Source organism: Mus caroli, chromosome 8 (genome assembly GCF_900094665.2).
Source record: "Mus caroli chromosome 8, CAROLI_EIJ_v1.1, whole genome shotgun sequence".
NCBI classification, from domain to species: domain Eukaryota; kingdom Metazoa; phylum Chordata; class Mammalia; order Rodentia; family Muridae; genus Mus; species Mus caroli.
In genome coordinates this window covers 96606568-96619712 of record NC_034577.1, presented here as the reverse complement: position 1 = coordinate 96619712, position 13145 = coordinate 96606568, and the positions used below count along the sequence as shown (strand labels likewise).

The 13145-nt window shown below is 45.8% G+C and overlaps 1 protein-coding gene across 6 annotated transcripts in view; it reads left to right on the top strand.

Annotated features, from left to right (window-relative positions):
- Positions 1–13145, top strand: part of Zdhhc1 (zinc finger DHHC-type containing 1) — a 28229-nt gene that overhangs the window by 4336 nt on the left and 10748 nt on the right. For 4 of the 6 annotated variants that reach the window (XM_029480852.1, XM_029480853.1, XM_021170061.2 and 1 more), the window contains exons 2-4: positions 7967–8042; positions 10367–10413; positions 12093–12335. In XM_029480852.1, the coding sequence (XP_029336712.1) occupies positions 12093–12335 (243 nt within the window). In that variant the 5' untranslated portion in view covers positions 7967–8042; positions 10367–10413. Of the gene's footprint in view, positions 1–7966; positions 8043–10366; positions 10414–11448; positions 11688–12092; positions 12336–13145 lie in introns of all 6 variants that reach the window. The other 2 variants (XM_029480854.1, XM_021170059.2) reach the window with 1 other exon arrangement.

Genomic DNA, 13145 nt, shown 5'->3' with positions numbered 1-13145 from the left:
AGGAACCATTTCAAGTTTCTCTTGCCATAGCAACTGACTTCAGCATATTGTTTATGAGAGAGAGAGAGAGAGAGAGAGAGAGAGAGAGAGAGAGAGAGAGAGTGTTAAGGCCCAGCCGCATTATCTGAGACCAAAGACCAGAGAGGCCTTTGAGAACAGCTTTAAGCTCTAGCTTATTTTCTGGAAGTGATGTGGTATGTATCCCTCAGTTGAACCGTAGCTACTTAGACTGTTTAAGAACACAGATTTTCCTGGCACCTGTGGGGAGTTTTAATAAACACTGTACTTGCTCCTAGAAGTCTTTTATAAATGACTCTCTGCACTTAAACCAATGTGCTCTGCAAAGCATTTTCTCCCCAGCTCCCCTTTATGCGGTCTAAACTGAGACACAGTAGATCTCAGTGAGAATTATTTTAGAAGCAGGTCCTGGGGAAAGACTGAAAACATGATTTAGAATTCTCAGGGGAATCTTAGGAGAGGAAGGCCAGCTGCTCAGGAGTGTACCCCTCCTGTAGAGTGAGCCTTGTTCTGGGCTCACAGGGTACCACGGGTTCTTGGTCAAGGGCTAGACAAGTGTCCTGCCCAGCAGCACTGTTGCATGCCCAATGTCTGTTTCCAACTTTGACCAGACCCCTAAGAGTGCCAGGAAGTTCTGTGGCCTTTCCTCCCAGTACTGAATGGCTCAGAACGGCCTTCAAGGCTAAAAAAGCCCTTCAACAAGCACTCTTGTCAAATGGTTGTTAGGCAGGAATTCCTGGTTTTTCTAGCCAGGTATAAACCTCTAGCTCACACAGGTTCATTTGGTTCACATGGCAGCACAGTGGAGCAAGGAGGGCTAGAGGTGATACCCTGCAACTGTTTATTTGGTATGTCTCTGTCTCTCTCTCTCTGTCTCTCTGTCTCTGTCTCTCTCTGTCTGTCTGTCTGTCTGTCTGTCTGTCTGTCTCTCTCTCTCTCTCTCTCTCTCTGTGTTCGTGTTGGTCTCGTTGTTGGAGATTGAATCCAGGCCTTCCTTTCCACAGAACTATCTTTTTTTAAACTTTGTCCTGGAACTCACCGATATCTGCCCACCTCTGGGTGCTAGAATTAAAGGTCTGTACCACCATGCCCAGCTACTTTGTTTAAAAAAAAAAAAACCAAACAGTAAATGGTTTTTAAAAATTGAATAATACTAACAAACACCTAGAGCTTCATAGAAATTGCCCATGTTTGGATTCTGCCATTTCCTGCCCAGAGTACTCTGTGCCTATAGAAACATAGATATCTGTCTGTCTGTCCATCCCTTCTGGGTGCTTGTTTGTGTTGATATAGTCTTGCTGTCTAACCCAGGCTGGGCTTGGGACTTGTAGCCTTCCAGCTCTAGCCTCCCAAATGGTGATGGTCTTTTAAATATATGTATGTGTATGTATGTATGTATGTGTTTGTGTGTGTGTGTGTGTATTAATGTGTGCATTTCTGTATGTGTTTACCTGTCACATATGTTGGGTCTCTTGGAGCAGGAGTTGTAAGTGGTTGTGAACCTCCTGGTTGGGTGCTGGGAACTGAACTCTATGCCCTGGAAAAGCAACAGCTGCCTTGGTTTTTGTTTTTTGTTTTATTTTTTATTTTTTTAGGTCTATTCTGAAGACTGTAGCTGTCTTCAGACACTCCAGAGGAGCTCATCAGATCCCATTACAAATGGCTGTAAGCCACCATGTGGTTGCTGGGAATTGAACTCAGGACCTCTGGAAGAGCAGTCAGTGCTCTTAACCATCGAGCCATCTCTCCAGCCCTTTTATTACTTGTTTTTTAGTATTTATTTTTATTTATTTATTTATTTATTTTTCCCAGACAGGGTTCCTCTGTGTAGCCCTGGCTGTCCTGGAACTCACTTTGTAGACCAGGCTAGCCTCGAACTCAGAAATCCACCAGCCTCTGCCTCCCGAGTGCTGGGACTAAAGGCGTGCGCCACCTATTTTTATTTTTATTTTATGTTTGAGTGTATTTTACCTGCGTGCATGTCTGTGTACCTTGTAATTGCCTGGTATCCTTGGAGATCAGAAGAGGGTGTCAAATTTCCTGGAACTGGAGTTCAAGATGGTTTTGAGCCGCCATGCTAAGGCTGGAAACTTGGTCCTCTGTAAGAGCAGCAAATGTCTGCTGCTGAGCCCTCTCTCTTTAGTCCCCTGCCTTGATTTTTATTTATTTGATAGCTCAGTCTACAATTATGTATTTTGCTTGTTCATGTAACTTTATCTTTAAAATAATGTCATCATTTGCTTTTGATGATGCTAGCATTCCCTTGTATGTATGTACCGTAGCGTGTTTATATTTGTTTTTGTTCTTTGTTGTTACAAGGAACAATACAATGAGCTTTTATGTGTTAGGAGAGTGTTAGATAAATACAGCAGTGGAATGTCTGGGCCACAAGTTAAATGTGTTCGCAGCTTTGGTAGACATTGCCAATTGCCTTCTGGTTAACTTGAAAGAAGACACCCAAAGAAGTGGGGTTTGTGAAATTTGCCCCCAGCTTCCCTGAACTGTGAAGAGCAGTGCAAGAGCCAGAGGAAGGCTCTGTCTCCAGACAGCCTGATTCCTGTTTCCAAGCCCTACCCACACCCCCACCACACAGTGCTGTTTTGAGGAAGAGTCTCTCTACAGAGCCCTGGCTGTCCTGAAACTCACTAGGTAGAACAAGCTGGCTTTGAACTCACAGAGATCTGCCTCCTGAGTGCTGGGATTAGAGGCTGTGCCAAGCTGCCCAGCTTCGTGTTACTTTTTTATCTGACCCAAGCAACTTACCTTCCCAGTTTCTTGGCTTCTTCCTTGCTATCCCTCATTATTAGTTGAGTTGATTCTGAAGTCCTCAGACACCTTTCAGGAATCCAGGGCTGTTCACAGTCTCTCTAGGACCTGGGCTTTGCACTTTAGTCTAGGTGATTTAGCTATCTCATGCATGAATTTCAGAACAACAGTCTGAATTTATTGCTGCTGCTACTACTACTATAATAATAATAATAATAATAATAATAATAATAATAATTATTATTATTATTATTTGAGCTCAGATGTTGGCATCTTGCTGTGTTACCCAAGTTGGATTTGAACTCATGGGCGAAGTGATCTTCCTGCCTTAGCCTCCTGGATGCCTGAAGTTTTTCTTTGTTGAAGTGGTGATGGGCAGGAAATACATCAGTCATGCACCAGTTATACCATTCATTATGAGAACTTAAAACACTAAGACTTTTTCCTTCCTTTTTCCTTCCTTCCTTTCTCCCTTCCTTCCTTCCTTCCTTCCTTCCTTCCTTCCTTCCTTCCTTCCTTCCTTCCTTCCTTCCTTCCTTCCTTCTGTTTTGAGACAGGGTCTCACTCTCTATCCTTGGCTGGGCTGTAATTTGCTATTTAGAACAAGGTTGGCCTCAAACTCAAGAGATTCACCTCCTTCCCCTGCTAGAGTTCTGGGATTAAAGTCATTTGCCACTACTTTTGACTAAGATGTTCTTCATTTAATTTAAGCTTAATATAACTTTATATAAATTAAGGAAGCTTAAGTTTATTTTGAAAATGTTATTTGAAGTTTTTAGCAAATGAATGTTAAATAGAAAAGATTATTGTCATACTAGCAATGGTCTTTATCTCGTAGGGACAAGGGAAGGGCCTACATGCTCTCTTCAGTCTTCCACAGATGTCAAGCAAGTCCTTGACTTAGGTGGCAGATACTTGTGCCTTTTAACAGTCTGTGTGTCTCCTTGCCCTTTTTCCCTTCCATCCCTGACAGCATCTGTATGTTTTGTCTTTTTAAAGTAGGTTTATATACTATTCAACCCATTAAACATGCAGCAGGGGGCATTGTATGGGCAAGGAGGAGCTGTGTACCTGACCTTAACCCAAAGTACAGGGCTGCTGAGCCCCTGTCCTGCTGGGACAGCCTCCTGCAGTGTTACCTTATCCCATGTCCTTTCTGGTTTTGTTTATACCCTCTGCTCTCCTGAGACTGGAAACAAAAGCTGTGTGTCATACTGTGCTTTAAAATTCCTTTGACTCCTTATGGCATCTTCAGCAATGCCCAGAGCGTCCCACCTGGGCCTAAGTGATTCTGGAGTCACTGGGGTTCATTGCCCCCTTGCGTATTCCATCTGAACGGCTAGTCCTTGCAAAGCATTACTCAAACACTCCCGTTCCTACTGCCCCGCTGTTGCTCTGTGTCTCTGGACCTAAGAGAGGAAAGCTGGAGAGGGCAGGTACCTAGCCTCATCTGTGTTTATACCCTCAGTGCACACAGGCCTGGGCCCCAGTAAGCCTTGCCAGCCGAGGGCTGACTGCACCATCTGGTTGTGTTTTGGGGGATCAGAGCCACATATCTTTCAGTTTGGACTCCCAGGGTGCTGATGAGAGGGAAGGACAGCCAGAGAAAGTTCCCAAGCCTGATGACAATACTTGGTCTCATCTGTGGACCCCATTTTGGATTTGGTCCAGCCTTCTAGCCCTTGTGATGAATATCTTTTGGGCCAAAAAGAATTTGTGAACTTCAATTCAATGATAGAAAATATTATCAAGTCCACAGTCTGCTCTCTTAAGATTTGGGGGCAGTAAGCCTCCTCCTGGCTTGTCCTTTGTGTCTGTTCCTGAATGTTGCTGCTGCTTCGAAGGCATTCGTCTGTCCTTGTATCTGAAGTCGTAGGCAAGTAGCATCTCTCTGGACCAACAGTATCCTCATTTGGAGTCAAAGCTACCCCCATGAATATTAGCAGCAAGCCTCCATCTTAGGATGGTGATTCCTCCTGCCTCTGACTCGAGTAATTTAACACGTGGGATGCCGCTAGTAACTGTCAATCAAGCACTAGGAACATATCAGCCACATGCCTGTCTCTCCTTCATGATGCAGGGCTTTTCATTTGTGGGGCTGACAAAAGCAAGAGCAGGCTTTGGGATTCAATGCATACATTCCCTCCAGAGTGCTTGCTTGCTAGCTTAGCTGGGATATAGCCCAGGGAGATGTGCCTATGTCGTGTATGCCAGGCCCTGGGTTCAGGACTGTGGAATAGTGCCCTGATGGTGGTGGTTCTGAGCCCACTGCAGTCCACAGAGATCTGGCTCAGAGAACTCCTATGTCAGCTGTATTGACAGGGCTTGACATGATGACCTTTGCTTATTTCCACAAACCAGGGACAAAGATTTGCTCATTTCAGAATGTTCCAAAGGAAATGTTGTCAGTTTTTATTTTCTTTGTCACCTGTGGTCTAAATTTGGACCCAAAGTCTGACTTGCCCCCTTTTGATGACTGATCAGCCCTGAACCCTAAGGCAGTTTCCAAAGAAAGAACCAGAAACACGTGGCTGATAATGCCCTAGTTTTTGGTAGTGGCCATAGGCATCTCTAGGTAACAAGGTCAGAATATCAATCCAAGACAGACTGGCGGCGTATTCTTTACAATCTAAAGGCTATCCTGACCTATACATCAAATTGAGATATGTGGAAAATCTCTTAATCCAATTATCCAATCGCTTCAGCTAAATTCAAGGGAAAGTGCAGATAGAGAGCTTGTAGGTCTGGATACTGGAGCTGGGCATGCTGGCTCATACTTGCAATCTCAGCTCTCAAGTGGATGAGGCAGGAGGTTTGCCAAGGGTTTGAGTTAACCTGGGCTACATAATGAGTTTTAGGTTGATCATGGTTGCAGAGTGAGACTTGGTCTTATTTTATTTTTTTGAACTTCAGTGTGCATTTTTCCATGGGGCCTTTAGCTTAAGAAAGCAACTTCAGTAACCAGACGGGTCAAGGACACCACAAGCAAACCTACAGAATCAATTAACCTGACTCGCAGCAACTGAACTGACTGCCAACTAGGGAGCATGCATGGGACTGACCTAGGCCCTCTGCACTCACCTTACAGTTGTGTAGGGTAGTCTTCATGAGGGCTCCTAACAGCAGGAGCAGGCGCTGTCTCCAACTCTTGCTGGTTTGGGGGACCTTTTTCCTCCTCCTGGATTGCCTCATACAGTCTTGTATGAGAGGAGGTGCTTAGTCCTACTGTAACTTGATATGCCATGCTTGGTTGATATCTATGGGAGGCCTGCACTTTTCTGAAGAGAAACAGAGAAGGAGAGGATGGGAGCTGGTCAGAGGGAAGGTGAGGTGTGATAATGGGAGGAGAGGAAGGGAAATTGTGGTCCAGATATTAAAAAAGAAGAAAAAGAAGAAGAAGAAGCAATGTCAGAACTATGTTCACAGTCAGGCTGTAACTGCTCTCCAGTGCCTGGCTCTGCAGAGTCCAATGGAAGGAGAAGCAGCTACGTCTCTATGCCATGGCTTGAGCAAAGCAGACTGCTTACAACTCAAAAGCACCCAGGAAACTTTGGCTACAAAAGCCACTTGGAGGAATGCACCCTCTCGGGGGTAAAAGCCTCGTGTTACACATCTCTTACTGCGGTAGTTAGTGAGGTTAGATGCTATCACTGAAGCATTCACTGAGTTTTAAATCTGTTATGAGAAATTGCTAAACACTTTAAGACATGGGCCAGCAAGATTGCTTAGTGGGTAAAGGCACGTGCTGCCAAGCCTGACAACCTGAGTTTGAGCTCCAAGAGGAGAACATACTCTTAGTAGTCCTCTTAGTAGTGTACACACACACACAGACACACACACACACACACACACACACACACGTACACATGCAAATGTAAAAAGAGAAAAGATTTCAAAATGGATCTGTGCTGCCAGAGTGTAGCTATTGGTGCTTTAGAGAACACAAGTGGCTTATCTAGGTTGAGGTTGTTAAGGATCCTAGCTATGTGCTGTCTGTGTCAGACATTTAACACTTACATTAATATTGCACACTTGTGGAGAGCATGCTTGAGAATCCACTGTGGGGCTAGAGTTAGTAACATGTTTGCCTTGCTAGCATGTGGCCTGAGTTGGAACCCCGGAACCTACAGAAAAAGCCAGGCAGGATGGCTTGTGTAATCCTAGTACTAGGGACAGGGAGACCAGGTAGATCGCAGGTCTCACTGACCAGCCAGCCTCAGCTATTTGTTGAACTCCAGGCCAGTGAGGACAGTTTTTCCCTGTTGCAAAAGGGGGAAAATGTGGGCTGTGTCTGGAGAGGTGGTTCAATGGTTAGGAGCACTCACTGGCTTCTCTACCAAAGGACCCAAGTTCAATTCCTAGCTCACAACCATCTGTAACTTCATTTCTACAGACATACATGTAGGCAAAATGCCCATAAATATCAAAGTAATTTTTTTTTTTTTAGTCTTTTTCGAGACAGGGTTTTTCTGTATAGCCCTGGCTGTCCTGGAACTCACACTGTAGATCAGGCTGGCCTTGAACTCAGAAATCCAACTCCCTCTGCCTCCTGAGTGCTGGGACCAAAGGTGTGCGCCACCATGCCCAGCTCCAAAATAAAATTTAAAAAAAATCATTTTTTATGTGTATGGGTGTTTTGCTTGTATGTATGTCTGTGTACCATGTGCATGCCTGGTACCTGTGGGGACTAGAAGAGGGTGTCAGGTCCCTGGAAGGAGAGATACTGCTCATTGACTGTTCTGCCAGGGGACTCAGATCCAGCTGCCAGCATCCACATGGTGACTCATGTGGCTCAAGTTGCCTGTCTTTTGAAAGGGTAGAGTGTGTCAGGAGCGATGGCTCTGTGGGTACTTGCTTCTCTTGGGTGCTTTGATTCCTAGAACCAACATCAAATGGCTCTGACTGCCTGTAACTCCAGTTCCAGGGGATCTGACGCCATCTTCTCAACTCTGGGATCCTGCGCTCATGCACACGTGCACAAGCACATGCTGACAGTAAACAAGCAAATAAGGAAATAAGGGTAGATGGCACGGAAGCAGTAACACCAAGGTTACACACACACACACACACACACACACACACACACACACACGAACTTACATGAACGCACTTATGAATGCACACAAACATTGAAGAATTGATTATGACGGAAGGTACCTCATTCTCAATGTTTCCTTTGCAGCTGGGTGTGGTGGCACATGCCTGGCATCCTGGCCCTGAGGAGGAACAGGTAGATCAAGACCAGCTATGGCTACATAGTGAGTAAGAGCTTGCCTCGAAACATTTTTTCCTCTTTTCCTATTATTGATAGTCCTGAATGTTAGATTTCTTTTCTCCCACAGGATGAAAAGGTATGTTTTTGGGGGAGGCATAGTGGCACACGCCTTAAATCCCAGCACTTAGGAGGCAGAGGCAGGTGAATCTCTGTCCGTTCAAAGCCTGCATAATCTACAGAGCAAATTTCAGGATAGTCTATATATAGAGAGCTTGTCTCAGAAAAAAAATACATGTATGATTGTGACAGAAAAAAATAGGGATAGGAAATCAGATATTGTCCATTTTCCCATTGTGTGTGTGAATTTCTCTTTTTGAGATATGGTCTCACCGTAGATCCCTGGCTACCCCAGAACTTACCATGTATACCAGGCTGCCCTCTAACTTCCAGAGATCCATCTGCCTCTGCCTCCTGAGTGCTGGGATCAAAGGTATGTGTACCACACCTAGCGTGAGTTTGGATTTTGAATATATAAAGATATAAAGTATTAATGCTAGTCAAAATATTCTAGTCAATAAGTTTTGGCAGTTTAGTATTATAACAAGTATCAATAAACCTGCTAAATTCTGAGTAATAGTGTTTAGAATTCAAAATATAAATTTCTTTCTGAGGGCAACTAAGTGGTCTTCATATCATTTTTATCATATGGCAGATTACATTCACTGTACTTTTCTGAGTTGTCCTATATGCAAGTATGTGCACATGTGCACATGCATGTGTTTGTTTAATCTAGGGTGTCATATATGCTAGACAAATCCTTTATCACTGAACTATATTTCCAGCCTTCAAGTCTATGTTTTAATACATCTGTCTTCTTACTCCTGTGGAAAAATCACAGCAACCTCGATCAGTCCTATCTTTTTGGACCTATACCTTATAGAATATCAGACACAGGAACACATTTAATTGTCTTGAAGCCTAGAAATAGGAGACAAACCAGAGAGCTATTTAACATAATTACATTTCCTATGAAGTGAACATTTCCATGTAGAATTTGCCAGCAGGATCACTGATCTATGCACTCTAGGAGGCATCCATACCCCTAACTTTTTAGACGAGGAATTCCAGTCCTCTCGGCTAATAAGTGCAAAGCCAAAAGCCAAACTTAGTCGTCCTAGGTTAAATATGCTTGGCCCAGGGAGTGGCACTATTAGGAGTTGTGGTCTTTTTGGAGTAGGTGTGGCCTTGTTGGAGGAAGTGTATCACTGTGAGGGTGGGCTCTGAGACACTTTTCCTAGCTGCCTGGAAGACAGTCTTCCGGCTGCCTTTGGATCAAGATGTAGAACTCTAGGTCCTTCTCCAGCACCATGTCTGCCTGATGCTGCCATGCTTTCTGCCATGATGATAATGGACTGAACCTCTGAAACTATAAGCCAGCCCCAATTAAATTTAGTCCTTTATAAGACTTGCTTTTGTCATGGTGTCTCTTTCTAGCAATGAAAACCCCAAGACACTAGACCTGTTTCCTTCAAAGCCAGGGAATCTCCTATCCTATGTACTTCTTATCAAAGATGGGCTAAGGGATCAGAGGGCTTGACCTAAGTCTCAGAACTAAACAAAGGTCACTCCATTTAGCTTTGAGATGAGACCATTCAGAGATGACTTCACACGCTTTCTTGGCCTGCAGGAATTTCTCAGCCTTAGGAGGGCTGAGGGAAGTGTGACTTTGAGTGAATGTCCAGTAGTTGGGGTGACAGCCAGTTGGCAGAGGATGTAGGGTTAAAAGGTATGTCACTGAGTAATTGTCATGGCCACATGGAAGGGGAGAGCTAGAAGGACTGAAGGCAGAGCAGACAAGCACACTGCCTTGTAATAGTTCCATCTGAGAAAGGTACAGACAACCATGCTGACTAAGCCACTGAGAGTATAAGAGTTCTTTAATTTTGATTGTTGACAGAGAGAGGTTCACACCTTAGAGTGTCTTAGCACTGAAGCTCAGGGTGTAGTGTTTTTAAAGGAAAACCCATAAACCACAATTACATCAATATTAGGTGAGGTCAGAGTAACCTTGAAACATTTGTGTAGTCAGAACATAGTAGTTATTTCAGACACAACACGACAATTAATTTCATTTATATTTTCAGTTATTTTAGTTTATGTTTGTACAAACACTAATTATTTTGGACTATGGTCAGGGTCATGGAAACCCCAAGAGTGCTGCCAAGGCAGATGTGACCGTTGGACAGATAGAGGGCTGAAAACCGAGCAGCCGCAAAATGGAGTCAGAACACGATGGTAGCACCTTAGTCACCTTGGTTGGCCGGAATTATACATCAGTTAACTTATTCATATTTGGTTTTATTTCAGATGTTTTCATGTCAGCAAACATTCACTGAGCATCTACTACGTACAAGGTATAGCTCCTGAATCTTGGGGGAGGAGACACGGGGGGCAGAGGTGACTGTATTACAATATGGCCACTGTCTTCGAGGGAAGCTAGAGTAGCAAAATGGTAGACGCAGGGATGGCAGAGTGCTCCCAACTGCAGCCACACTCCCAGGACATAGGGATGGCAGAGTGCTCCCAACTGCAGCCACACTCGCAATAGGGACTGAACATAAGGGGCCCTGACTCCACCTGGGTCCCCAGGGCAATCTCCCTATATTAGGGGCTGCTGTAGTGGGCAGGAAGCTGCAGCTGCCCTCTGTGGTCAGGAGGTCAGCTCACCCGGGCGGAGGCCCAGCTGCTTGAGGTGCCACTTTTCCTTATTCAGTTCATTTTCTACTGTTGTGTGGCTGCAGTGACAGCAGCTGACAGAAGAACCCAAGGACGCAAAGATTACTCCTCATTGTTTCAGGGGTTCTAACCTATCATGGCGGAACAGCCCATTTCATGGTGGTGTAAGCTGTTACATCATAGCTACCCAGGCAGGAATAACACCAGTAAAGCCATCTCCATTCCCTCTAATAGTCCTATCTCCCCGAGTTTCCAGCTAGCTTGAAATCAGACATTTGTAGCCTGAGCCTGTGAGGGGCATTTCAGATTCCAACCAAACCGGATTAGCGTTTGCTGATTGTGGGTCAGGGCTCTGGAAAAGACTGCCTAGCTGCCAGCTCCTGGCCTTCCCACCAAGAGCTCAGAACTGTCCTGTCTTCCCAGGCATAACACTGCCTGCCCGGTTTGTCTGCCCAGAGGATACTGGTAGACAGGGCTCTTTCTCCTGTAAGAACAGGCTAGTCCCCTGCTCTGTGGGAGTCTTGGTCAGCAACTGGGCTTCAGCAAGGCAGGGCAGGGTAGGGGGTTGCTGCCCTCTGGTGGTCTGGCTCTGGCCAAGGCCTGGCCTTTCTTGTAGCTTTCTTAGTGAGTGAGAGGACATTAGACCTTCACCCTTCTGAGTAAATGAGGCCCAGAGTGACTGGGAGAAACAGGCTCATTTGTTCTGCTTGAAGGAATCAAAGAAGAATCCTCCCTTCTCTTGTGTGCGGGCTCATCCCCAGCTGAGAAACCAGAGAGAACCCCTCTGAAGCCTAGGGGAGAAGTTGTTGGTCCCTGGTCCTAAAGGGATTCTGTGCCTGCCAAGCAGTGAGCAGTGAGGCCAGCTCTCTCTGAACACCCCCACTGCCTGTTTCCTTCAGCAAAGAAGAAGGGGCCCCCCTCTCTGACACTTGATTTGGATCTCAGGACGGAGGTGACTAATCCTAACAGAATCAGCGTGTGTTCTCATCGCTCTGGCCCCAGCCTGATATTGTTACCAGATGAGAACATGTCTTATTGAGTTTCACTCTTATGGCTGCAGAGACAGGACACTTTGAGTAACAGGCAGCCACACAGTGTCCTTTGAATAACTCTGGACCCTCCTCCCATGTCCTGGCGAGGCTGGGGTCAGAGTCTGCTCTTGAGTTTGGGGACAGTACTTTTTTACCACCCTGTCCCCAACTGCATATTTTAATTAGGCTAAGACCCCAGGTTTCCCTGCAGAGTGTATAGCCCCTGCCAGTCCCTGCCATCCTGCTAAATCCTGACTGTAGCCAGGGCCCTGTGCTCCCACCGGACCTTTTTAGGCCTAATGCTCTCTACTCTTCTCCCTCTGGAGATGAACATCTGCAACAAACCCTCCAACAAGACAGCCCCTGAGAAGAGTGTGTGGACAGCGCCCTCACAGGACAGTGGGCCTTCTCCAGAACTGCAGGGCCAGCGCTCTCGACGGAATGGATGGAGCTGGCCGCCCCACCCGCTCCAGATTGTTGCCTGGCTGCTCTACCTCTTCTTCGCGGTGATTGGCTTTGGGGTCCTTGTTCCCCTCTTGCCTCACCACTGGGTGCCTGCTGGCTATGCTGTATCCTTGGAATATATGGGACTGGAAAAGTTGGGGAGACGGATAACTGGAAAAAGGCAGAAGCCTGAAGCTGGGTGCAGGGTCTTAGTGAACACGTGAGGTAGAGCAGGGTTGACTCAGTTGAGTCTCTTCCAGGTTTCAACTTGTAACGTGACCCTTCCTCTGGTAAAAGCGAGTGGACAGCCCCAGCATTTCTCAGAGCACTTAAAACACCAGAGAGGGTCTCCCCGAGTCCTAAAGCTTCCTCAGACTCGTTATACCTGGGCTAAAGGAAGGGCGTGTTAGGGGTTGGGGAGGTAGCTCAGTTGGTAGAGTGCTTGCCTGGCACGTGTAAGGTCCTGGATCCAGTCCTCATTTGAGACAGCAAGTTTGGGAGCAATGACTCCACTTGTGAAAGAATTTGTCATGGTATAGTTTTTCCATATAAGTTTCTTGGTATACTTAAAATGTGGTTTTATTTATAATCACATTATTTTGCTATGCCTGAGACTATTTACACGCTTATTGATTTTAGGATGAGGGTGCTTGTGCCAAGAAATGGCACAGATATGTCCTTCAAGCCCCTGGGAACAGTGACAAACACTAACTTGCTTGAGTCTTATAGTATAGACTTCCAGTCCTGACCACAGCCCCAAAGACCTACAGGGCTGGGTGCAGGGGGTGTAGGGTGCAGTAGCCCTTATGTGCCCCTGTCCAGGGAGTTCCTGTTCCTCTCTGCTGCCATCAGCCTCCTGAAGAGGATTTCTGAGAGAGAGAGAGAGAGAGAGAGAGAGAGAGAGAGAGAGAGAGAGAGAGAGAGAGAGAGAGAGA